The sequence below is a fragment of the Macaca fascicularis genome, chromosome 2 (genome assembly GCF_037993035.2).
Source record: "Macaca fascicularis isolate 582-1 chromosome 2, T2T-MFA8v1.1".
Taxonomy (NCBI): Eukaryota; Metazoa; Chordata; class Mammalia; order Primates; family Cercopithecidae; genus Macaca; species Macaca fascicularis.
The window spans coordinates 8,105,883-8,132,631 of NC_088376.1; the positions used below are offsets into that span (position 1 = coordinate 8,105,883).

Sequence of the window (26,749 nt, forward strand, 5' to 3'; positions counted from 1 at the left end):
ATTCTCAGTGACGTTTTCCTCAGCAGCTATATTAAATATCACGACAATCTCCTCCCCAGCCAACTGATATGGAGTTGATTACATGAGTTCAGGGGAACTATCTGGATTGAAGATACAAATCTCAGAGTTGTCATTTTATGGATGATAATCTGTAAGACTGACTGAGATTCTTGAGAGAGTGGATGTATATAGAAGAGAAAGAGGTCTGAGAACTGAGTCTGAAGGCATCCCTAACATGTCAGGTCTAGAGAGTTGAACAGAAATGGTCAGTAAACTGGGAGGCAAATCAAAACGCTATTGTTCTTGAAGCCAAGTGAGGAAGGTAAAGGAGCAAGAAGTGATTAACTGTGTCAAATGTTGTCCATTACTTAAAGTAAGATGACTAAAAGTTGATCATTGATTTGGCAATGTAATCAATATTTCCTTTCACTGCGGGAAGAAGCAAATGGAGAAACTAGAGACTCCGACAGCTTGCTGCCTCATTTTATGTCCTCCTTGTATTACCTCAACTCCTATTGTTTCCATGGATCTCTGAATTAATTTTGAAATTCTCGTTTATTTTATTTTATTTTGTTGTGTTTTATGCTCTAGTAATCAACATCTTACATCTGTGCAATATCTGATTTCATGTTGATAGTTTCAATGTGATTTTTAATGAAATTATTTGAGAAAGATAATTCAATATTATTATCATTATTTTAGAAAATAAATAACTGTTATTGTCATACTGCTGCTTATTAGTGACCAAGGCTTCCTAACTCCTAGAACCTTAACTTGCACTTTTAATTTTGATAAAGAGAGTAGCTGGTGCTCCCTTGCTTGCCCTTTGGACCTTCCTTTATGCATGCCCACTTTTATTCATACCTTTTATTTATTCTCGCTTAATTCCTTGAATTTTGGTCCTCAATCCTTTCGAACAGCTGCATGCCATGACCTTTAAAGACAAATATTGATATGACTTCAGAGCTTCAGGGAATTTTGACTTATGTCAGGCTCCAAATCCAGAGGATAGTTTTCATATTTCCTGAATTCCGGCCATTTCAGAAGGATTAATTCCTTCTCACAAAGAAAAGAGACAGGTGAATAACCAGAGCTGTGAAGTTGAATATATGTGTGCCCATTCTCTTGCAACAAAGACGTAGATGAAAGGTCCGCCATCCAAGTACTGGGCGAATTTTATACACTGTCACAGTGCATGTCCTTTCCTCTTCTACAGATTCAAGTTTTGCTTACTTCTACTCTTATAATCAAACATAAACAGTCCCTAGAATCTTAGTGATCTAAGAGACCATACTGCTATGTATAGCACTCATCCATCTTCAGCTTGACTTTCCAGTGATGACAATTCACTACCACAAGTTCATGCACATAAGGATGTAGCTGGACTTACAAAATTAATCACACATGTTAAGTGATAAAATATCACATGTGCCCCATACATGTGAACGACTACTATGTACATAATTTTTTTAAAAAATCATACAGATGGTGGATTTTCTCCATGTCAATTTTCCGGTTGTGATACTGTATAACAGTTATGTAAGATGCTACCACTGGGGTAAACTAAATGAAGAGTATATGGGATCTCTGTAGTAGTTCTTAAGACTGCATGCGAATTTAAATTTATCACAAAATAAGCTATTTTAATTGTAAGTATCTATTTAAAAAACTTTGCAGGTAAAATTGTACTTATGGTCAGGTTTTCTATTCCGTGACCACCACACTGTCATGATGCTAGGAAGGAAATATAATGGAGAAACTACTGTCTTAGAAAATATTATGCTGGACTTTGGAAGTGGCGTGGGGAAGTCACAGATGTAAATGGATAAATGGCAATTTGGAAATAGAAAGGTGGAAATGAATGTAAAATTTGATTTTAGCACCAAATATAATAGTGGTGTTTGCGTTACTATTGTGACTATAGACTCCACCTCCACTCAGCTACCATACTCCTAGTCAGGCAGCTGCTGCAGAATCATGCTTTTTTTTTTTTTTTTTTTTTTTTTTGGACAAGAATTATCTAATCCATGTATCTAGTTGGTCATTATTGCAGTTTCTGAAGCAAAACCAAATATGCTGCCCTTATTTCCATTCTCTTTTCCAGTCATCTGGCCTCTTCCTTTCCCAGAAATTCTTAAGATCATTGACTCCACTGACGGAAGTCAGGCTTCTGACTGCCTAATAAATAAGTTCACCAGTGAAAAGCCTATTTTTCATTCTGTTTAATTACAGGCTTCAGAGACACTCAAAATGGAGGGTGTCTTAGGGATAAATAAATCTGTAGATTTGGTTTACTTTTCTCCTATTGGCATTGGCACCAAGCCCTTCCTCTGCTTTGAAATGCATGGCTGTGACTGTGGCTGCATACTAAACAGACCATGGTCACCACACAGTCGGCTTCACCCATCCAGATGCAGCTCAACTAGTCCGTACACTATGATGGCCAACTCTGTGCAGTAGTTTAGATAACTAACACTGCTGGTTTGTTTCTAGAGTAATCTATGTGTGTGATCATAAATGGGTTCATATATTACAATTTGAATTGGACTTGGTGAACTACACTGGAGCTTGAATTATAATATTCTCATTCTGCATTGTAGATGACTGCCTTCAAAATTGGCTGTTAGAAGTGAATGTATGTATAAAATAATTAGATGACATCTAGACATTGTAAAAAATATCAAAAATACAAGGAAGTAACAGTGAAAAGTAAATTTCCTTCCCACTCTTGTTTTCTTAGTTTCCAATTTCCCTTTTACAGAGCAACCACTGTTAGCAGTTTCATGCAGAGACAGCCTATGCATATATAAGCATATATGCCTAAGCTTTGTGTATGGAGAGAATACTATAGCTCTACCTTCCTATTTTTGCATACAAAGGTAACATGATGTACACAATATTCTGTGATTTTTGTACCTTTTACTTAATAACTATTAGAGACCTCTCTATATCAGCATCTGTGATCTGTCTCCACCTTTTAAAGCAGATTCCTAGTATTCTGTTAAATTTATATAACCATTTTGTACTCAGTCACATTTTCATGAATATTTGCTGTTTCCAATATTTTGTTAACACCAACAATGCTCTGATGAACATCATTGCATATAATAATTTGTGCCATGTGTAAGGGGTACGTTCACGTATCTTGCGAGGAGAATTCTTGCTGTCAGGGCATATTTATTTTTTATGTTGATGTATATTGCCTACTTGTTTTCCACATAAGCTGTACAGTTTTCCCAAACATATAAGAGAGTATTTGCTTCCCCATATTTATCCCTCCTCCCTATAGTATCAATTTTTTGAATCTGCCAATCTGATTATAATTCTAAGGTATGTTTATCTAATTATGACTGAGGTTAAGCATCTTAACAATCATTCGTTACATTCTTTCCACATAACCATTTAGTTCTTCATTGTACCCTGAAAGATATCCATCTTCTCTCCACTAGTTTAAAATGGAAGCTTAAATAAATTTGTTTATTTGAGTCTAAACTCTCCATTTCTAAACTCTCTATTCTTTTACATTTACCTTATTATTTACATGTATCAGTATTACTTTTTGTCAAATGCATAGATTAAGACATCTTAATATACAATAGGTTAGTGCCTCTTCTTTCTTTCAGAATTTCCCTAGATATTCTAGCTTTATTTTTCAGTGGTAGTGATGGAGTTGTTTCATAAAATAAACACTGAAATAAACCTGGTTTAAAAGAGGGATATTATCGCAATAAAACAGGGAAAGCTTTATGCCTAAGGTTGGGTTAGACCTGGAACTGAAAATGGTGTGTAGGAGAACAAAGAGTACCAACAAAGGAAGAAAATTGACTAAATGTTCCAAATATGAGATAGTATTAGAAACTCAGAAGTTTCCTGGAATAAAACATGCACTTGGATGCGGAAAGTTATTAAGTAGCCAGCTAGGGCTGGAGGTCAGCATTTATAACCCCTACTTTTACAGGCCTTGACAAACAGTACTGAAGTTCTGACCTTAAACTCCTTGGGCTCTTAGTACCTGTAAACATGTACCCAACATTCCTTCCCCTAGCACGCACTTTATCAGTCACAAGGAGCCATTATTAATGCATGTCCTGGTAGGAAGCGTAACTTACAGGGAAGCCAGTAAGTTCTGAAAAGAAGGAAATAAACACAGGCACCAAACCATGATCCTAAGCTGATTGTCCTTTAAATATGTCAAGATCCAGACTTTTCAGTGTCACTTCAGTGATCTCAACAATAGGGATCTTGTGTTTGCCACTATTCCAGGTAACTCTCTCTCTTTCTGGGTTAAGGTTTCCAGAGGTACTCTGAGGACTTGATTTGCTATAGGTTTATATGTGAGCAACTTAACTGTTCTACATTTAAAAGATTTCTTTCAAGCGTTACTAGTATCTTATGATTTCTTGTATTCATTGGTCAGAGGGACAAAACAAAATGTCCATGGCATTAGTCTTATTTCTCCTTTAATTAGTTCTATTGCTACTGAAATAATGTGATTGCAAATTTAACCTTTGTTTAACTTTGCTATGCTGTAATTTTTTTTTTTAATTCAAAATGCTATTGACACAGAACAAAATGCTATGGCTGGATTAATTTAAGACGTGTTTACTATTGCCTGCAACCATACTGGATGCTTGACAGTTTTTCAATGCTGACTGATGTAGACAGAACCATTTTAGGATTTATTTCAGTTCCTCTGCTCCAGCATCCCTTTCTGACTAATACGTGCATCTCTATATCTGTGCTACTTCAATGTAAGGTACCTGAAATATTTAGATCTAAAGTAAATTATGGCTTTTCTTACCTCTTCATAATAATTGGAAGTTTGAAAGGTAATGTGTTGGCAGTTAGGTGCTAATAATTTAATACTGTGTACTATTGCTAGGTTACAACACACACAAAAGACATGGAAGTGACCAGAAAGTGAAATGCTGGCATCATTTATCTGTTAAGCTGGATCCCAGATGATTTCATCTACTCATAAATAAACTTTCTTTATGGACAAAATGTGAATGTTCACTTTCCTTTCACTTAGTATGCAAATCTATTTGCAGCATCCTAGCAAAAAAGAATGCAACTCATTTTCTGTGCTTATAAATTGTTCATTACCATGCTCTCTGATGGCCAATTCATGGCTCCATCTGCAACTCCACAAATCTCTTTGCCCAGATAAACTTGGTGGAGTAAATACAAGGTGCTGAAGAAGATGTATTTGGGATTAAGGGGGGAAAAGACACATCTCACATAGAAATCCCAAGTCTATCATTTTAAATTTTGTAACTTCTTTTACTTTTATGTGCATGTTATAGTCCAGGAAAATAAATACTTCAACTGACCTCATCAACGAAGTATTTAGAGCTACATATAAATGCTATTTAAAGACTTTCTCATTGTGCGAGGAAGGAGTCCTGGTTCAAAGGGTCAAGCAAGCAAACAGATAATAAAACCTTTAGAAAGAAGCGCCTTTTTCCTTGTGATTTGGTGTATGAGATGTTGTAACCTATGACACTCAGTGCAGACAGCTAAGAGCATTATTTTAGAATGCTTATAGTATTGGTCTTTTCAAACAAAGCAAACAAAATGATTACTTTTTTCCTCTTCTCTGATTAAGAGAAGACTGTAAATCTCAACTGGAATGTCATGTGATCTTAAATGGATCTTACCCTTAGAGCAGGTTAAAGTCACCCTTTCATGAATATATATTTAATACCCATTAATGCTGATAGGATTGACTTCTGTTTCCATGTATGTACTTGGAACTTTTTTTTTGCGTGAAAATAATACTCACTAATAATGAACCGCTGTCCTCCAGCTAAAACATGAAAAGAAAAAATGCAAGGTGCACAAAAGCTCTTTAGAGCAAGCAAAATCTGCATATAGAAAAAACAAAAATTGTCGTAAAATCCATTTATACTGGTATGTAGAAATGGAATCTGGTTCAAAACATACATCTTCTGCCACTGCTGAGCTTAAGAATCTACCCAGAGATTTTTTTCAATTAAAATTCTGTGTACCAACAATAAAGTCTGCTACAGAGCTTTTAATTAAAAAAGCAAACGAAATGATATAAACCCACATTGTCTCTAGGCGCTGCTTGTATTAAAGGATTAGATTGATGAGATGTTTGGATTTTGTTGTTCTACAACATGTGTTTCAGTTGGTGCTCTCGGACCTACCATGTGAAGAAGATGAAATGTAAGTAAACACCAAAAAACTACATGTTTTTATTTAGCATTTAAAAAATTCAAAGTATAAAAAAGGCTCAAGTCATTAGAAAAAGCCCAGCTGAGTTACAAATGATCATTATAATCAGAAGAAAAGTAAATAGTTTGTAAATGCAGATTGCTCAATTTTTTTTTAAACAGGAAAGGTAATTTTCATTACGATCAGCTTTGTTAACTAAATAAGAGGTCTAGCTGATTTCTAGATATTTTTGCACACTGAATTTCTCTTCCTCAAGGTTTCAAGGGTATTTTAAGTTCATAAAAGAATCACGATGTTATCTATGGCTGCATCCACACTCAAAAATCACAGTGACCAAGGGAGGCAGTTTTCTGTATAACTCAGTTTAAAATACAAGCAAATTAATCAAAATTCTAACCTGTACTGTGTGTATATTTCAAAGTGCTCGTGATATGAATTATGTGAACAATTGACTCAGTTTTTTCACTTTTTGTGCTATAGACTTAATGGTTCTCAGAATTCTATTCAGGAGATGAAGAGAAGGTGCCATTCATAATGGTACCGATAATTAATATCTGTAATTCATTGTTATTTAGTGTCAGAAAAGCACTTCCACCCAGCACTATCTTCTCCTGGTTGCAGCCCTTACTGTTAGCTGTTTTCATTGCCTGTTACCCTCAAAGCCATGCTCCGTGTATAGCAGGATGCTTATGCTTGTATTGCACAGCAGGGATTGGGACCATCCACCTGTTTCTGGTAGATCATCTTATGGTTAACAATCTGCTTATTAAATTTGTGCTGCTCTTTCAGCTTTTGCGTGGCTCTCGATTGCTATTTCTTTACGTTAATTTTGGAACTGCTTTTTCACTCTGTCTTATGCTGTTTGTGATGAAACAGAGGATTTGATTGTTTGCATGCTTATCTGACTCCGGATTTCCTGGCTGCCCTTATCTTATCTCCTTATCTTCTGCCTTTGACCCACACTAACAAAATAAAGAAGTTCAGAATTGGAAAGGATCTTAAATGTTGAATCTAACTCTAATCAACGCGACAGAAAAAATATGATATTAAGAAAGTTTTTATGCTGACTTTAGAGCTACTGAGGCTACTGCTCTCCCTTTTAGGTGAAGGAATTGAAACTTAAGAGAAATAGTAAATTAGTAGTAGGGCTTCAACTGGTACTTAGGTATCACATTCTTTGGCTACATCATTTTGCATCTAAGTGTCTGTAATGTTTGTCATTATTTAGTACAATTGCTTTTGAGTAAAAACAACACAAAACAAAACCCTCAAATGAAATGTAAATGGGCAGAAAATAAAAACAAAAAAGAGAGTGGCTGGGAATGTAGGGTGGTCGTATGAGGTAAGAAAATGTATTGAAGATGGGCACAATATCTCAAATCTTTTGTTATCACAAGACAGTGTCAGTGGAATGAATCTATAAGGAAAGTCACGCTGTTTTCTGCAGGAGTAAAAAGTCCCCTCCAACAAAATCCTCTTTCTCTAACTATATTTATACAAGAGACTTCAGTTTAGAATCGCTTCTTTGATCTGGGACATTATCTCCTGTTAAAATACACTACCCAGCTAAGAGACCATATTCATCCATTTACCAGCACTGCTATTAGACAGTAACACACAAACATGGCAGATTACAGTGAAAAGGACCATAAAGATGGCCTACTCTAAATGTCTTTCAGAAATAAGAAACACAAAAGGACAGTAACTTGTCCAAAGTTCACGTGCAAAATGGACACCGGAAAGGGAGACTTGGATTGGAATGCAAGGGAGTATCAAAGTAAAAACACGAAACACGGGTCGCCTAGGTAGAGGCCATGGTGGAGGAGGTGCTGATTAGCTAGAAATAAAAACATTTGTATTAGTCAACTTCCATGTTCCAAGAATTGTGCAAAACAATTTGCATATATTTTCCATTAAAAAAAAAAAACTGGTCGATCGACCAGGTGCAGTGGCTAACCCTGTAATCCTAGCACTTTGGGAGGCCAAGGTGGGTGGATCACCTGAGGTGGGGAGTTCGAGACCAGCCTGGCCAACATGGTGAAACCCCATCTCTACTGAAAATACAAAAATTAGCCAGGTGTGGTGTCACACACCTGTAATCCCAGCTGATCAAGAGGCTGAGGCAGGAGTATCACTTGAACCTGGGAGGTGGAGCTTGTAGTGAGCCGAGATCACACCACTGCACTCCAGCCTGGGTGACAGAGCGAGACTCCGTCTCAAATAACAACAACAAAAAAACTGGTCTATTTTATTATTACCTATTTAAATTTGTTTTCAAACACCAGGGTATGTTTTTCTGATCCAATCCAATTATTTTACTTTTATAACTCTATTTTTAACATGAACAAAGCATTGGTGTGCTGTCTTTGTATAAAATTTAAATGCTATCAGTAATTTATTTTATGAAATAAAACATGACAGAGCCCCTCTTATCATACTTCTAACTTAGTCCTCTTCTGATAAATTGCCAAGGACACTGATGTGCATGAATCTACAAAAATAGATTGATTTATGAAACATAAATATGACTATACATATAAAAGATTCTATAAATTAATTGCATTGATAGATTTTCTAATGACATACCACATCTTGCTTGGCTTCGATAAAGAGAAATAGTTTACTCAGGAGTAGGAAAGCAAATTAAAAGGCAGAACTTGGACTTGGACCTGGGACTGACTCCCGAGCCCAGAATTTCAACCACAAAGTTATATTGTATATCCAACATTTAATCAATTACACATCTGGTGAAATACCTGAGAGATACACAGTCCATTCATTCTTTGAGATAGTGTACAATTTACTACCAGTTTCTGGGTGATATGATTTGTGACTCATCCGTCCCTCAAATTACTGTAGCTGAATTGTACTTTGGCCTATGTTGTGAAATGACTTTTTAAAAATAACAAAAAAAAAAATCATGAAATTTGTTGTTGAATTTATTCTGAGAATACTATGGAAAACACTGTTCTTATGTTAACAGTGCTCTCTTTGTGAGGCCTCATAGCTTGAATTTTTCTCTCGGTTCTATGCCAGGAATAGTTGTACATCTGGTGAGTAATGCTGTTCATTTTGTTAATTTTAGAGGACACTACATAACCAATATTCTCTCTCATTATGTTAGCTGCTAGGAAGCTTAAGTCAGATCTACAGTTCAATTCAAATTTTATATATGGTATTTACTATATTCGGTTTACAAACTGATCTCACTATTGGCCTATTCTCTTTGTCTGATCCTCACCAGGCTCTCATTTCCATTTTTTAAAAAATTTTCAGTATTTCCTTAAAGCATTTGGAACACGGGATATTGGATTCACTCAGGCAATACTCCACACAGTAATATGAGGTTAGAACTGGCTATTACTGTTCCCAGTTGCACCACTACATGGTGCTAAGAGACATGGACTCTGCAGCCAGAACATTTGAGTTTAAAACCTAGTTCTACCACTTCCAGCTATGCTAACTTGGGCAAGTTACTTAATGTCTCTGTGACTGAGTTTTCTCAGTTGTAAAAGGAGAATTATAATAGTATGACCCAAACGTATAGGGATGGAAGTTTGAGAGTCCATTATTTCACATATAGTTACACATCTGATTTTAGAAGAGTGTCTGCCCCAGAAAATGCTGAGAGATGTGACAGAGAAACCAGTGGAGCAACTCTGCATATTTCTTCCTGAATTTATCAAATTCGTAAACGTAGAGTTAATCTAAGGTCCACAGATTCTCAGCACCAAGAAGAAGAATAAAGATCAACTCCTCTCACCGTCCGTGTAGCACAGAAATCATCTCCATGACATCAGAGTAACAAAAGGAAATCATTCTGATAAGGACAGAAATTATCTCCTTCAACAACGAATTCCAGATAATTCTTATTCCAAATGTCTTTCTCACACATTAGAGTCAGCTCTCACCGCCCCCGATGATTATATTTCTTTTTAGCATAATCATACCGATTTGACCAATCTCTGAGGAATAATTTCATTTTCAAAAATATAATGTTTCCCATACTGACTATCTTGGAAGTAATATTTGAGTAATTAGAATACTCTTAGTTTTTTAGGAACTCAAAAAGTATCTGTTTAAAACTTGAATTTAAGAGAGAAATGGAAATAATGTTTAGGGAGGGGAGCATATGGAGCCAGAAGACACATGTGTAGTTCTCTGACTAAGTAGTGACCTCCCCACTTCCTTTCTCCACCTTAAGTCTCAGTGGTACACTGTGCAAAATCCTAAAGGTGAATAAGCGATCTCAAAGGTGCCTGCAATTTAGAACTTACATGATTACTGCATTTCTCCAGCTAACTGCTTCCTAGCCATGTTATTGCTTATCAGAAGCTCCACCAGAGGGTGCACCAGCTCAGAAACAAAAAGTGAAACAAGTCGGTTTGGAAAATTGTTAGCCCAGAAAGAAAAAAAACAGAGGGCCTTAAAAATTAGATTTAAGAAACAAAATGAGGTGGTTAATATTTAGAATTGAGTTCAACTATAAGTAAAGGGGCTATTTTAAAATAGAAAAAAAGAAAAGGAAGAGGAGGGAGGTGGAATAATCCGTATTCCTGGTCATGAGCTTAGATGTCACAATTCAAAACAAAACAAACAAAACAAAACAAAACAAACCCTTCTGCTTTATTCACTGAATCAGGACACCAAGAGAATTTCCCCACTTCTGCCTCTTAAACAATCTGTATTTTTAATGTTTTAATTTTTTAACGTAATATTTTAAAGTTCTTTTTACTACAAAGTGATTCATGTACATTACAATAATTCAAACAATAGTAAAGGGATAGAGTTCTTCATAATGCCATCTTCAAGAGAAGTGGGCACTTTAGTAGTTTGGTGTATATTTATGTCTGGTAGTAATTTTGGTGAAATCATTGTACTTGTGAAAAATAATATATACAAAGTAAGATTGAAGTCTCTATACTACTTAGCAAGACTTATTTATAAGCATGTCTACATTATTTTTGATGATTTAATAATATTCCTCTGTAAGTATATCCCATTAATTATTTTTCACATCTTTTATTGATGGTCATTTGTCTTAGAATGCTTTTTAAAGTCTTACTTCAGTTGCCATTTTTTTTTCCAGCCATACTTGTGAATTTTTTTTCTTTTTTTCTTTTTTTTTTTTTTTTTTGAGATGGAGTCTCGCTCTGTTGCCCAGGCTGGAATGTGGTGGTGCTATCTTGGCTCACTGCAAGCTCTGCCTCCCAAGTTCACGCCGTTCTCCTGCCTCAGCCTCCTGAGTAGCTGAGACTACAGGCATACCTGTGAATTTTGCTAAACACTCTGTGTGCTCAGAACAAAGAGCAAACAAACAAAGAACAGATAGAAAAAAAAAGCAGCAGAGATTTATACGTGGAGGGGGATGAAATCATCTGTAGGCTGGGTGATTGGTTTCTGTCTTAAACGTTTGTGATAAAATTTTTAAATGGACACTTCACATATGTTAAAAGTCATTTCTGACTGATATGATGATGTGATGACACCCTGCCTCCTCAGGGAAGATAGACGTAATAAATTAACTGACATTTATGAATGTCTTCAAACTGAAATGAACTGAGTTATTTTAACAACGGCTGAAGAAGATATGATTAAGTATAGTGTCTTCTCAGAAGCGTATCTGACTGTGAATAACAGATTTCCACTGCTGAAGCACAGAATACCTTAAAAGTAGTTCGTATACTGAGGTATGAAAAGCGTCCATCAGCCCACTTACATTTAGTGTGCCGCGTTAGGCATAGTGAGGGACTCTACGCCTGCCGAGTTATACCTCCCAAAAATCACTCTGTGAACTTTGTCTGTCTGTGACCTTTTAAAACTTGTCTCAAGAATGATTGAGTTGTGGCTAGACACACACAGGAGGGTCAACTTCCTGACTGAAGAATCCACTTCTAACTCCTTGGTAAATGGTAGGTATGGTCACATTCATTCATTTTCCTCCTGGCCTAATTTCTTTCCTCACCAATTGTATAACAAGAGTGCAAACAGTTGTCCGATGCCTCCTGTTCTCTACCAAGATGTTCTTCCCTGGAGAATTTGAGTTTTACGTGACTGTGGGTTTCTAGATGAACAGTATATAGCTATAATGGTTATCTGCCTAACACCCGACACCTGTGATTTGTTGTCCCTGAAGAGTTAGTCACTGCCTTCTCAATGCATAACAGTATTTGTAACTCTAGAATCAAACCCATTATAATGCAATTATCTGTTTATATATAATCTGATAATTTCACATTTACTTGTATTCTCAGTGCCTTGAATTGAGTGGGCATAAACATTTGCATAATTGTGCTGGGTGCCGGGAGGTGTGGGCTGGTATGGGAATAGGTAGATGATTGCTCTGGAGAAACAAGTGTGATCAATACCAATGTTATTGGGTGAAAGAAATAGGCTTTGGCTATCCAGAGTTCCAGGACTAACCCTCTTCCTTTATCACCAGGTGTGTAAATTATAATGATCAACACCCTAAAGGCTGGTATATCTGGTAAGGATATCTTACTTCTGTTTTACATGACAGTTGGTGGTATATACACACTCTTTCTCCTAAATAATTCAAGATGGTACATGAAATCATACAGCTTAAGGAAAGATTAGGGGTCATGCAAATGAATATAGAAATATCACTTGCAGATTGTTGGCCAATGTTTCCTTAAACACTTCTTGTGACAAAGGGACTCACTATTTTTAAAAATAAGTTTATTCTAGAGTTGAAAATCTTTAACAGCAAAACAATTGTTATTTTTGAAAATATAGTAGGAAAAAACATTGTTATTGAAATCTCCTTAAATGACCCTCCACTGATACTAGTTCTGGCCTTAAAAGCCATTCCAAATGACCACTAGCTCTTCTATGAGATAATCCTACAGATTTTTTTTTTGTTTCGAGACAGAGTTTTGCTCTGTCACCAGGCTGTAGTTCAGTGGCATGATCTTGGCTCCCTGCAACCTCCGCCTCCTGGGTTCAAGCAATTCTTCTGCCTCAGTCTCCCAAGTAGCTGGGACTACAGGCATGCACCACCACATCCAGCTAATTTTTTGTATTTTAGTAGAGACAGGGTTTCACCATGTTGGCCAGGATGGTCTCGATCTCCTGACCTCATGATCTGCCCACCTTGGACTCCCAAAGTGTTGGGATTACAGGCATGAGCCACTGTACCCGGCCCCTTCAGAAATCTTAACCTCTTAAATCTTGACATTTGTATATTCTAAACTTAACATTGTCAGTTCACTCAATTAGCGGGTTATCTCCTTAAAGGCAAAGACCCTCTCTGCCTACTTTTGAATTCCTAACCCCAGTATCTAAAGTGTGTGCAGTTGCTTAAATATAACTGGGTGGATGAAAGGATGGATGGATGGATGGATGGATGGATGGATGGATGGATGGATACATGGATGGATGGATGGGTGGATGGATGGATGGCTGAAGGGATGAATGAATGAATGGACGGATGCATGGATGGATGAATGGATGGATGGATGAAAGGATGAATGGATGAATGAATGGATGCATGGATGGATGAATGGATGGATGGATGTCTGAAAGGAAGAATGGATGAATGAATTAAGACACTGCCTTTTAGAATAAGCCTCCAATTTCTAAGGAGAAAATGATTATTACCACCTGGAAAAGGCCAAAGAATATTTCCAGTTCAATGGAAATGTATGGGTGGTGGTAGGAAATTGTTTAAGGAATTCGGTGTCCCACATTGCTTGTGGCCAGTCTAGCTGAATCCTCACCCCACTTCTAGGTAGTAATGGAAGCTCTTAACTTCCCCGCATGCTCTACCTCATTCTTTTCTCGGTTACTTTTGGAGTCAGGATCCTGCTGCTGGTTTTGGTGGCAGCTCTTCTCTGTGGAGCAGTGGTTCTCTGCCTCCAGTGCTGGCTGAGGAGGCCCCGAATTGATTCTCACAGGCACACCATGGCCGTTTTTGCTGTTGGAGACTTGGACTCCATTTATGGTGAGTTGTCTATACACTTCTGGACTCTTTTTTGATACTTTGCGGTTTTGTGGTGAATTGAAAAGCTGTTCTCCCAAAAGCAGATGTCTGAACTTAGAAAAAGATGTGGCTTATTGGAGACACCATTGACTGCATTGAGGAGACTTTAAAGGAGAAAATGTCATAAGAAAGGCAATCCCAGAAGAAAGAAAATGTGTCTGGGGAACTGATGCACAGTTGTATAAGGAAAGCAATAGTTTGTTGTTCAGCAAGCAGAAGAGAAGGAGTATGCAGGGCTGGGCAGTCCAGGTGAATGGTAGGGTTTAGGGTACCGAAAAGCATCTCTGAGCTTTTATTATCAACCTATCTTAACTTCTATTTATAATCTCATTTACTGAGCTTTCTATGCTTTACTGAACTCATCTGAAGTAACATTGAGCAACACTTTCCAGATTGTCTGCGGTCAAGGCAGAATCTGAAATTCCGTGAAGTGGTCAGGAGAATGTCAATTTTCATCCCCTTTCATCTCAGCATCCTGATCCTGTCAGCTTCCGAGCCCCTCCCAAAACCATGCCCTTCCCTTCATTTTCCAGTTTACATAAGGAAGTAAAGACTGCAGGAAATTAAGGGCTTAGAGTTATTTGTAGCTGCCAGCCTTAACTGTGAGCAGAAGAAAAAAACAACTTACTGATTTCTGGGAGGCCGTAATTGATAGCTATTTCCTCATCTTAAGTATTGTCTCAACCAGGACTGTTGTGAGACTTTATTCTAAGGTGCTGCATTACACACCACAGTTACCTCGAGAGTGCTTAACAGAGATAATAGCCAAAGCCATCTATCAGAAACTTGGGCCACCATGAAATTTGCAACAGATAGAGTAGGGTGTTCCCTGAGGAAAACTAACAGCAAGATGAAAAGTGGGGTAAAAATAAACAAAAATGTGTTAACATCAAACTTAGTTTTCTAAGATAATGATTATATTCACCTCCAACATTTTTTTTCCTTCAAAAGTTATTTAACAGAGGCAACACATTATCAGTTTGGGAAGTGGTTATTTTAGGAAGGATAATTAAAGTCTCCAAAACAATAGTTCTTCCTCCTACAAAAGCACCTTCCATGGGGCATAGAGGGAAATAGGATTACTGATCTTTTAACAAAATATGTTAGTCAAAGGAGTCAACATGATAACATTGGACTATTTTTCTTTATTTACGTAGAGGTATTTAATAAGTCAATGAAATCATGCTGCTTTTATCTGAGCTTAAGTTTCTAAAAAGAAAAACGCAGCCTAGTATTTTCAGCTCTTCTCTCACTTTGAGAAAGACCTTTTCCTCAACTATCTTGAATCTTAAAAGAATTTTGTTTTTAATTTTAAGTGTATTATTAAGCTAACAGTTATACTGTTAAAAATTTTAAAGCAGTTTATGTGCCATGGTTATATACCTCTTTATCTAATGTTTTTCTATTTCTTGCATGGTAGTTTCCATACATGCTCTTGAACTTGGCTGAACAGCCATGAGTGTGAGAGAAGGTGTTGAGGCTGATGTACTGCTTTAGCACACTGCATGTGCTAGCACTGAGTGATGGACAATAGACTCGCATTCTCTATATTACTCTGAAATCATTCAGAACAGGCACACACACAAAAAAACAACCCCTTGGGGGTAAACTGCTTTTTTAAAAAAATACGGTCACAATTTTTTTTACGTCTGTCAAATGCTAAGCAGTAATTTGAGGATTTTCAGATATTATCTCTAACTCCTAAATATCAACTTGGAAAAGCGACTATTATTTATCTTAGAGGATGTTATTTACTTCTCTCACTCTCAAGGGGAAGCATGCATGCATAGATGTTTACTGCAAGTCAACGAATCGAGCTTAAACTGTCCAGAATTGGGAATAGGGAACCTATGAAAACGTAGGCTGGTCACTGACAGCCCAGCCCATCCCTGGACACTAAGTACAGCCTCACTCTTTGAACACCTACAGTTTTCGATAGAGCAGCTTTTCAGTGGTAGGGCTTTTGCTCCAGGATCTTCATGCCCATCCTTACTCTGTTCTTTCCTCCCAATTCCACTGGTTTAACTTCTGGATCTCATTTTGCTCAAGAAACATTTAAACTCTTCCATCCTGAGATGCACTGCAAATCTCTCTACTATTGATTCCCATTACGTACTCTGTCCTATTTATCTTTTCTTGTGCCTACGCTGAATTGATTGTTAGGTTGTTCCACCCACTGCCCATGTTCCATCGTGTCCCAGGGATGCTCAGGATGGCAGGACAGGCAGGGAACAGCCATTCATACAGTCTTTGATGTGGATATGGTGCCCAGAGCTGAGCTTTGTGGCATTCCTGTTTCTCTTCTCCAAAACAAAATACAAAAGAGTAATTTAGGAAGTGGTGATCTCCCATCTCTAGCGACTTCTTACCTAGTAATTTCTGGAAGTAAATTTCAGGCAGTCAATATTTTAAGACAATTTGAAACCTGGACCCATGCTAAATTTACGTTCCTCACTGGATCTTCATGATACCTTCACTTCTCCATACAAATGATTCTTCCTACCTAGTATTTCTATAAAAAGAAGCTGCTTTCCAAAAGGGAAGTTAAGAGAACCACTTGCTTTTGTGTCTACAGAAGGAGGTGAGGGTCAAAACCGCAGCATCTACCTCCGCAGCTCCCACAGAATATGTGCTCACAGTTAAGAATTGAGTCCAGCTGCCTCAGGATTCATACACCCACACTGAGGTTATGGGACTGTGCTTCTGAATTTCCCTCACAGTCCCTGTTCAGAAGAGAAAGAGAAAAGTGAGAAATCTCTGGAATGACACAGGTGACATGTTAGAATATAAAATAAGGTTTCTGAACTCCCTGCCATTTCTTGAGCACAAAGGAGAAGATGGGATGTTCCCCACTGAATACAGAATGTGGGAAATGGGTCATTTGAAACATTTTAATGGAGAGACTAGATTTGATATATTAATGTTGGGTTCCTCCCAGAACTTAATTTTTAAAATTTTTATCCAAACTTATTTTACTTAATTATCACCATTTATTGAATACATTAATTGAAATAGCTCGGCTCTTCTGACCTGTGGAGCAAAGGTTTGACCCTCAGGATCTCCTGGAAGCTGCCCTCAACTAAGCAGAACTCAGAGGAAACTTTTGACTGAGAAACTGAGGTGGTCAAATTGTGCTAATGTTAAAATACATAAAATAGAACATTTCTTTCAATCAGAACTACTGACACTATTACATGGCACAGGTTGCCAGTTATTCTGATTAGAAATACTAAACAGAAAGAAGAAAACACTTGGCTTGGATCCTTATAAGAGGTATTTAAGGAAGGTGTTGCCAACACAGCCCATCCCAATGTCTGGTGAGATTTCCTGTCTGGGAGAGGTCTGTGGGATCTCACCCAAACACCGCAGACCCCAGTAGCATTTCCTGGACTAATGTTCCCGTCTTTTCACAGTGCTCTGCTGATTCAGTCTTTAGATAACTGGTCTTCCTTCCTCTTCATAGGATCTATACCCCTGAAGTGTGGGTCCTTAGACTCGGGGCTTCTCAAAAGTCTTGGATTCAGTAGAAAAGATCCTGGCACTTACTGTGCTCAATGGACACTCTCCGTGTCCACAATATGTCAGGAAGCTCTTACCCTTCAGAAAGGGAAAAATATTCCCTCTGATGCCCCCTGTTGTGGGCTGAGCTGTCCCCCACCCAATTTCATATGTTCAAATTCTAACCCCAGTTTCTCAGAATATGACTACATTTGAAGATAGTGCCTTTAAAAAGACAAAGACAATGAAATTAAAATGAGGTAATTGGGATGAACCTTAATTCAATATGGCCAGCATTCTTATAAGAAGATATTCGCACACAGACAGACAGGCACAAAGTAAAGACCATATAGAGACACAAGGAGAAGGGTGGCCATCTGCAATCCAAGGAGACAGGCCTCAGAAGAAACCTACCCTGCTGACACCTTGGTCATGGATGTCTAGACTCCAAAATTGTGACAAAATAAATCTCTGTTATTTAAGTGATCCAGTCTGTGGTACTTTGTTATGACAGCCCTAGTAAACTAATACAACTCCTCTCTTGGGGAGTGAGGAGGAAGAGGGGCTGTCAGAGAAAGAAGAAGAAGAGAAGATCAGAAGAAAGTCAAGAAGGCAAAGAAGGAGAAGATGCAGAGCAAGAGAAAGAGGAAGAAGAGAAGAAACAGTTTAAATCAGAGATATTTTAAGGACTAAAATTCAAACCTACTTATTTTATACAGACTCTAAATTCTTCTTTTTTTCTTCAGCCCCACTTCCTCTTCCTGGTCACAGCTCCAGAATCTCCTCCTCTTTCTTCTCCCCTTGTTATGCTCCCCTGAACTTAACTCATCTTCTGGATCTGGTTCTCCTTCACCATCTCTGCTATAACCCAGAAAGCATCCACTCAATGCCTTCATGTCTTCTCAAATGGCATCATCCATGCTGTAGCTTCTGAGACCTTATTAGTTCCTTCTCTGAACTGTCAAAGATGAATAATTCTAGTATTATGTGGGTGTATTTTGTTCAGCATCCATGTTTAGGTAATTTTTTTTCATTCGTTTCGATGTTTTCTTATCTTAGTGTATCAGTCCATTTTCATGCTGCTGATAAAGACATACCTGAGACTGAGCAATTTACAAAAGAAATAGGTTTAATTGGACTTACAGTTTCATGTGGCTGGGGAATCCTCACAATCATGGTAGCAAGCAAGGAGGGGCAAGTCACATCTTACATAGATGGCAGCAGACAAAGAGAGAGTAAGGAAAATGCAAAAGTGGAAACCCCTGATAAAACCATCAGATCTTATGAGACCTATTCACTACCACAAGAACAGTATGGGGGAAGCCACCCTGCCATTCACTTGTCTTCCACCAAATCCCTCCCACAACACGTGGGAATTATGGGAGTACAAATCAAGATGAGATTTGGGTGGGGACACAGCCAAACCATATCACTCACTATCTTACCTAATTTAATAATGCCTTCAGAATATCTCCTAAGTGATAATACAACTGAAAACACAGAAGACTTCCTGTATTAGTCCATTCTCACATTACTATAAATAAATACCTGAGACTGGGTAATTTATGAAAAAGAAAGTTTAAAATTGGCTCATGGTTCTGCAGGCTGTATGGGAAGCATGATGCTGGCATCTGCTTGGCTTCTGGGGAGGCCCCAGGAAACTTAAATCATGGCAGAAGGCAAAGAGGGAGCAAGCACTTCACATGGCTGGGCCAGGAGGAAGAGAGAGGGAGCGGGGAGGTGTTACACACTTTTAAACAACCAGATCTCATGGGAACTCACTATCACGAGAACAGCACCAAGGGTATGGTGCTAAATCATTCATGAGAAACCATTTCCATGACCCAGTCAACTCCCACCGGGCCCCACCTACAACATTAGGGATTACAATGCAACACTGGATTTGGACGGGGACACAGATCCAAATCATATCAATCTACAACCAGTTTTTCCCCCCTCTCTAAAATGTGGAAATGGGAAGGGAAAATACACATTGAGCCACAGACAGTGATTTTTTAAAAGGAATGTATGCAAATTTTTAGTAAAGATTGAGGAAAAAAAAAGAGAAAAATCATGAAAATTCTCACATGACCGTCTGTATCCCAAATCTCTATTGTTTGTGATCGTTGCTCAGCAGTTCATAAATCCAAGGACTATAATTATGACAGGATAAAACAGATATTAAAAATAGTTTTTAAAAAAAGATAAGGATTTTGGTTTTATTGATTAGGTTAATTATTTTGTTTTGTTTCTTAAATTTGTATATTAAAAGTAGGCAATGTCAAAGGAATTTTGGAATTTATTAAAAATGAAAGGTTATTTTTATTTTAATTACTAAAAATGAGGATGACAATAATGTTTTATTAAAAATAAAGTTGTGATGCTGAATAAAAATCCGTATTAATGAGGAAGCAAGACATCTAAAGATAATGGAAAATGTTTGGAGTTTTGGAGGTGAGAAAAGGACAAATAGAGCTTGAGGCAGAAAAACAATTAACTATGCATTAGAAAAGAGAGAATTGGAGAGCATAGGAGAGGGACCCCCACAACTGTTTGTCCGTGTTTTTAATAAAACATAATCAATCACATAACATTTAAATAAGGGTCCCTTTGCCTCTATGCCATGAGGTCTCTGGATTGGAGCTGGGTTCCCTCAGGCTTGACAAGGCTTCCCGATGAGGTTCCCTGCCTTTCCTGAGCTGATTGCAAGATGAAGCCCAAGGGGACACCCGTCCTAGGGACACTTATCTTGGCTTAGCTTCTCACTGGGGCAGATTGCTTGATAATGCAACTATACAATCTCTCTGACCCCATTTCTTCTGCAGTTTCAGGGATAATCTTCCCTCTTTCTTATTTCTGGGAAAATAGAAATACCAGCATTCCAGCAGTGATTACATATGAGTGCTCTGTGCTGGGGATAAAAAAGAGGGCTCCAGAGAGGTGAACAAGAAGCAAGGTCTTACAGGCTCTGCTCTCTTCTCCCTCCAAGTCTCCCAGGATTCTTTTATTTTATGATTTTTCAGAAATGTCATTTCCCTATGTTTCATGTTGTATGTGTAAATATTCTGTGACTTATTTTCAGTAATAAAAAAGGAAGTATTTCATTCACAGATTTTCATGGAAAGACGCGATAATAGTAATGACTCATTCATTGAGCATTTCCCAGGAGCCATGCCCTGTGCTAACACTTGACATCCCGAATCTCATTTATTTTTCCTTATCACTCTATGAAAGTTCACTATCATTCTGACCACTCTACGAATGAGGGAACAAAGGCACTTAGAGATTAAGCAACATAGTAAGTAGATGGCAGAACTGTGATTCAAATTCAGTTCTTCTGGCCACTCCCATAGAAGAGAAAGGAATGAAGTAAAGGAAAGAGGAGAAATAGGTAGAAAGAACATACAGAAAGAGGTGAAGTCTATTTGAGTGATTCTTAAAAACATAGGAAATCTCCACTCTGGCTATAAAAACTAAGCAGTAAGTGTATTGGTTTTACAAAATTAAACAATAAACTCTGATATCTTAGACAGCAGTTCTGTAAAAACTATAGGATTTTTGCTGGCATTTTTTATTCAGTTCTCTCAGTTTCTTAATTTGTCAAAAGATAGAAATGTCTGCTCTCCCCAGTATCCAATCACTTGATATTATATGTAAACATGCTTTGAAAAAAGATTGAAAACTGATATAACCTATATTTGGTTTTCAAAACTTCCTGAGCACATTGGCTTAATTATGTTTACCCAATGCCTTGTGGTTTTAATAACAAGTTTAAGATCAACAGCAAAATTTGTAGTAAGAAGATAATGAAAGTTTTCTACGAAAACAACTATGAAGACTCTATCACTGGCAGCACAATATTGACAGTGGCAATCGTAGACATAAATTGGAGCTAGTACAAATAATAGATGTGTCAAGTAGTTTGGTTGACCATTTCTAGGCAGAAAGAGAGTTACCTTTGACTTTGTACTGAATACACTAGGTGCAGTTCACCAAGGAAATAGCCATCATTCATTGCAAGTATTCACAATGGAGGAAATTACTGGGACAACTGTATTTTACCAGTGTTAACTCTGATTGATCAAGTCCCACAGACTTATCTGACATCAACCCAAACTTACAAACTGCAAAGGGCTCTAACTCCGTAATACTTTTCATTTAATAACTTCTATATTATAATTAATAATGATAATGTCTAAATCATTATTAAACTATGAAAAGAGGATGGACTGAAAAATAATATTGTAAATAAAAGAAGATACATGCACGTTCCTAGCATTAGTACAGTTCTTGACATATTGTAATAATAATAGTAAACCCTGATGCATAATTACTGTGCCAGGCCTTGTTTTAAGTACTTTATACTCATTTAGCCTTGCTTTTATAGAGGTAGACACTAGTATTATACTTTTATTGCCTAAGAGAAAACTGAGGTAAAAAAAATTATGTAATAACCCAAAAGTAGACTATTTAATCAAATAGATAACTCTAAGAAAAGTGCTAAACCAGAAGGTGAGACATATATTCTAAATATGCTCCACCCTTTACATACTTGAATTATTAGTCTTTGCTCTAGTACCTGTGAGACAAGAAATAAGACAAACGCAACTGTATGAAAATCCATCATTCTAAATTAACATTATCCTCTTCAAAGTAATCATTTTGAGTAATTTCCATATGGATCCTAGTGAAGCAGCTAATGTCTAATATGCAACTACTCTTTGAATTCTTTTGATCGTTGTGGCATGTTGTTTGGAATATTCCTAATGGCATCAAATCTTACTCCTTTAAGGAAGGTCAGCAAACTTTTTCCATTAACAGACAGATAGAAATTATTTTTGGCTTTGCAAAATGTATGGTCTAGGTGGGGACTACTTATCACTGCCATGGTAGTACAACAGCAGCCATAGACAATATGTAAATGTAGGAATAAGATTATGTTTCGTAAATCCAATATACAAAAAGACGGAGGCCAGATTCAGTTCAAGGGACTAGTTTCTTTTTAAAGATGAATTTTTGGTGGTTGCTATTGTTTTGGCAAAAGGCAGTCAAAATCATTTAAAGGTGGGTAAAGATCCAGGTGAATATATCCAGGTGAATACATATTCTTTATATATAAGCATTTATATATATGTGTGTATGTATGTGTGTGTGCGTGTGTGTGTGTGTATATATATATAAACCATCTTTATATATATATATAAACCATCTTTATATATACAGCCATATATTAATATAAAGATGGTTATAAAATAGCACTATTTTTTTGTGTGTTACCCAATCTTTCAAGGAAATACTAACAGGCAATTTCCAAAAGAGCCATTAGAGTAAGCACATTGTCTTTCTTTCAAAGTTACCAGTTAGTGAAATAAAAGGCCAGTTTGTAATAGTTAATGTCCTGTATTATGCCTAATCTAGAAGTCACCAGCTTTGATTTCAAAGTATTTTTTTAAATTTTAGAATATATTCCTTTATTGTGTGTATACTTTAAATACATGCTTTTCATCACCGAGCTTAACATTTTTACTATTTACTAAAGAGGAATAATTAATTACTTGTATTAGTTGAAGTTTGCAAACATAAATGTAAAATAATACAATTTCAAAAGTGATATTTTAATTTTTCTAATGCAACTTACATTTCCCATGTTGGGAGCATTAGCTGAAATGCTATTAGTGTTGAGGAATCCTGTTTTGTGATGTACAAAAGAGAATATTCCTTCTAGTTTCAGTTGCTAAATTGTAAATGCTTCTTGATGGGTTAGACAATGATGATTTCATCGATTCAGGTAAGTGATTTTTTTTTGCTATGGTGACTAAACCTTCCCTGCAAAGAGCAAGATAGTTGTAATTTTTTCTCATAGATACAAATAATTTCCTGTCGCTTCAGAAATGCCAGATTTTATTGGGCAGTTCCTGTACCTATGTTTTATGCTCACTAGAAAGATTACAAGTCTTCATCTTTCTCTTTCCAGGGACAGAAGCAGCTGTGAGTCCACCTGTTGGAATTCACCTTCAAACTCAAACCGCTGACCTATATCCTGCTCCTGCTCCATGTTTTGGCACGTTAGGCTCCCCACCTCCATATGAAGAAATTCTAAAAACAAGCTGATTTTAGGTGTGGATTATCAATTTAAAGCATTAACGACATCTGTAATTCCAAAACATCAAATTTAGGAATAGTTATTTCAGTTATCGGAAATGTCCAGAGGTCTAGTCATATAGTCTGAGGAAGGACAATTCGACAAAAGAATGGATGTTGGAAAAAATTTGGGTCATGGAGATGTTTAAATAGTAAATTAGTGGGCTCTTGATGTGTCACTGCTGTGTCATACTTTTATGCTACACAACCAAATTAATGCTTTTCCACTCATACCCAAATAGGCAACGATTAGGTGCTGAAAGTTGTTTCCATCACGTTTAGGGCTCCACTGCAGTATACATCACACCATTTTCTGCTTTAAACTCTTTCCTAGTGTGGAGTCCATAAAAATTATTATAATTTAACAATAGCCCAAGCCAAGAATCCAACATGTCCGGAACCAGAACCAGAACCAGAAAGATAATATTTGAATGAAGGTGAGGGGAGAGAGTAGGAAAAAGAAAGGTTTGGAGTTGAAGGGTAAAGGATAAATGAAGAGGAAAAGGAAAAGATTACAAGTCTCAGTCTAAGAGGTTTTATGCCTCAGCCTGAGGAGGAAGAAATTGTAGATAGAAGGTGAAGGAGATTGCTGAAGATTTGGAGCACGTTTAATGACAATACGGGGAGAAAAGAAAAGTTCCCCTTTTACAGGAATGAATGTGGACTCCATAGTCCATAGTGTTTCCCTGGAGCCTCAAGGCTTGGCATTTATTGCAGCAACATTCTAAGAACCTTCGGCATAGATACCTGTTCTCATGAGGACTGCAGAAGTAGCAATGAGATATCTTCAAGTGGCATTTTGGCAGTGGCCATCAGCAGGGGGACAGAAGAAAACATCATGCCATATGATCTTCAGCTGACAAATTTGTTGAACAAAACAATAAACATCAATAGATATCTCAAATTTAACTTGACCAAACTTATTTCCTAATCTTCTTTTTCCAAATCTGTTTTATCCAAACCTTCCCCATCTCAGTTAACTGCAACTGTTGCTCAGGCCAAAAAAATACTTGGAGCCATAGAAGCTAGGGTAATCCTTTGTAATAAACTATCTTAAGAGCAGTTTTAGGTCCACAGGAATATTGAGCAGAAGGTAGAGAGATTTCTTATATACACCCTGCTTTGACACTTATATAACCTCCCCCATTACCAACATCTCTCGCCAGAGTGATACACTTCTTACAATTGACATGCCTATACTGACATCATTATCATCCAAAGTCCATAGTTTATATTATGACTCACTCTTGGTGTTGTACATTCTCTAGGTCTGGCAAATTTAGAATGACATGTACCTACCATTACAGTGTCCCACAAAGTAATTTCACTGCCCCTGAAAGTCCTCTGTGCTCTGCCTATCTATCCTTTCTTCCCTCCCTTCTAAATCCAAACAACCACTGGTCTTTTTATTTTCTCCATGGCTTTGCATTTTTAGAATGCCCTATAGTTGGAATCATACAGTATGTAGCCTTTTCAGGTTAGCTTCTTTAACCTAGTAATATGCACGTAAGTTTCCTCTATGTCTTTTCATGGCTTGATAGCTCATTTCTTTTCAGGGTTAAATAAAATCCATTGTCTGCTTTACCAAAGTTTACGTATGCCTTCACCCGGTGAAGGATATCTTGGTTGCTTCCAAGTTTTGGCAATTATGCATAAAGCTACTGTCAATATCCATATGCAAGATTTTGTGGAGATATAAGTTTTTAACTCCTTTGGGTAAATACCAAGAGCATGTTTGTTGGATTGTATGTTTAGTTTTGCAACAAAACCACTAACCTATCTTTCAAAGTGTCTGTACCATTTTGGAATTCTAGTGGCAATGAATGAGAGTTCCTGTTGCTCCACATTCTCACCAGCATTTGATGTTGTCAGTCTTCTGAATGTTGGCCATTCTAATAGATATGCAGTAGTATTCCATTGTTGTTTTAATTTGCAATTCCCTAATGACACATGATGTAAAGAAACTTTTAATATGTGGAGTAATCTTTTTATAATATAAGGAGCATCATGTACTTTTCTACTGGTAGTCTGGTATGTTTCTTCCAGGGCTAGAATGTAAATCTTCAAGTGAAGGAAATCATTGCCTGTACTTAAGTTTTAAAGTAATGTTTCCTAGTTCTGGAAATCCCCGAAAAACTGGAAGAGGATTTAATGGGGGTAAGGCCTTATGAAAGTGAGGGTGAGTAAAAGCCAGACACAGCTGACTTAGTGCTGTTAACATAATCTCACTTGTATCTGCTGATGAAAAAGATATGAAAAAGCTTGTGTTTATGTACTGCAGTAGTCCCTGGTGTGTGTGTAGGGCTATATGGTGAACAAACTGTTTTCATATATGCTATCAGATTTTATTCTAATGACAATTTTGTGACCTGGCTATTCCTAACTTCAAATTAAACATGGCAGAATGAACACGTCTACTCTCTTCAGAAACCTACTGATTATAGGAAAGAAATTAAAATGTTTTTAAGTCACAGAGACAGAGATAAGAAGATGACAGTAAGAAGAAAGTTAATCATAAGATTTTAGTACTTGGAAAGATGAATGAGATGGACACAGATGGTTGTCATGATTGACTGAGACTTTGAGTTTCTCTGCTTTGCTGAGTGTCATGGAAGAAATAGAATGATTAAGCTAATATTTGCTACGGCAATCCAGAAATGTCCAAGAATTAGAGGCAAAAGAAGTGAAGAGAATTCTGAAAATGATAATGAAGTTAATCTATAGGAAGACAGTATTGCAGCAGCCCGAAGAAGAGCCAATTCCAATCAGAACATAACAGCAATGAGCTACAGAAAATAAGAGGAATGATTAAAGAAAAATATACATGTAACTTCAATGTTAAATTAGTAGAAGTAGAAAACAGAGGAAGTGAAAAAAGGCATTTATTAAATCCATGAAAAACAAAAA

At 37.0% G+C, this 26,749-nt stretch overlaps 1 protein-coding gene across 4 annotated transcripts; it reads left to right on the top strand.

Annotated features, from left to right (window-relative positions):
• The first annotated feature begins 4,118 nt into the window (after positions 1 to 4,118).
• On the top strand, positions 4,119 to 26,749 carry TMEM207 (transmembrane protein 207). 4 transcript variants are annotated; one of them, XM_005545411.5, is made up of 5 exons: positions 4,119 to 4,263; positions 6,155 to 6,192; positions 12,644 to 12,688; positions 14,022 to 14,164; positions 23,676 to 26,749. In XM_005545411.5, exons 1-5 carry the CDS (start codon positions 4,189 to 4,191, stop codon positions 23,810 to 23,812), a joined length of 438 nt encoding a protein of 145 aa, XP_005545468.3. In that variant the 5' UTR covers positions 4,119 to 4,188; the 3' UTR covers positions 23,813 to 26,749. The 4 variants fall into 4 exon arrangements, with proteins under 4 accessions (XP_005545468.3, XP_073889820.1, XP_005545469.3 ...); XM_074033719.1 differs by having other exon boundaries at positions 4,213 to 4,263; positions 6,085 to 6,192; positions 14,018 to 14,164; XM_005545412.4 differs by having other exon boundaries at positions 4,213 to 4,263; positions 6,085 to 6,192.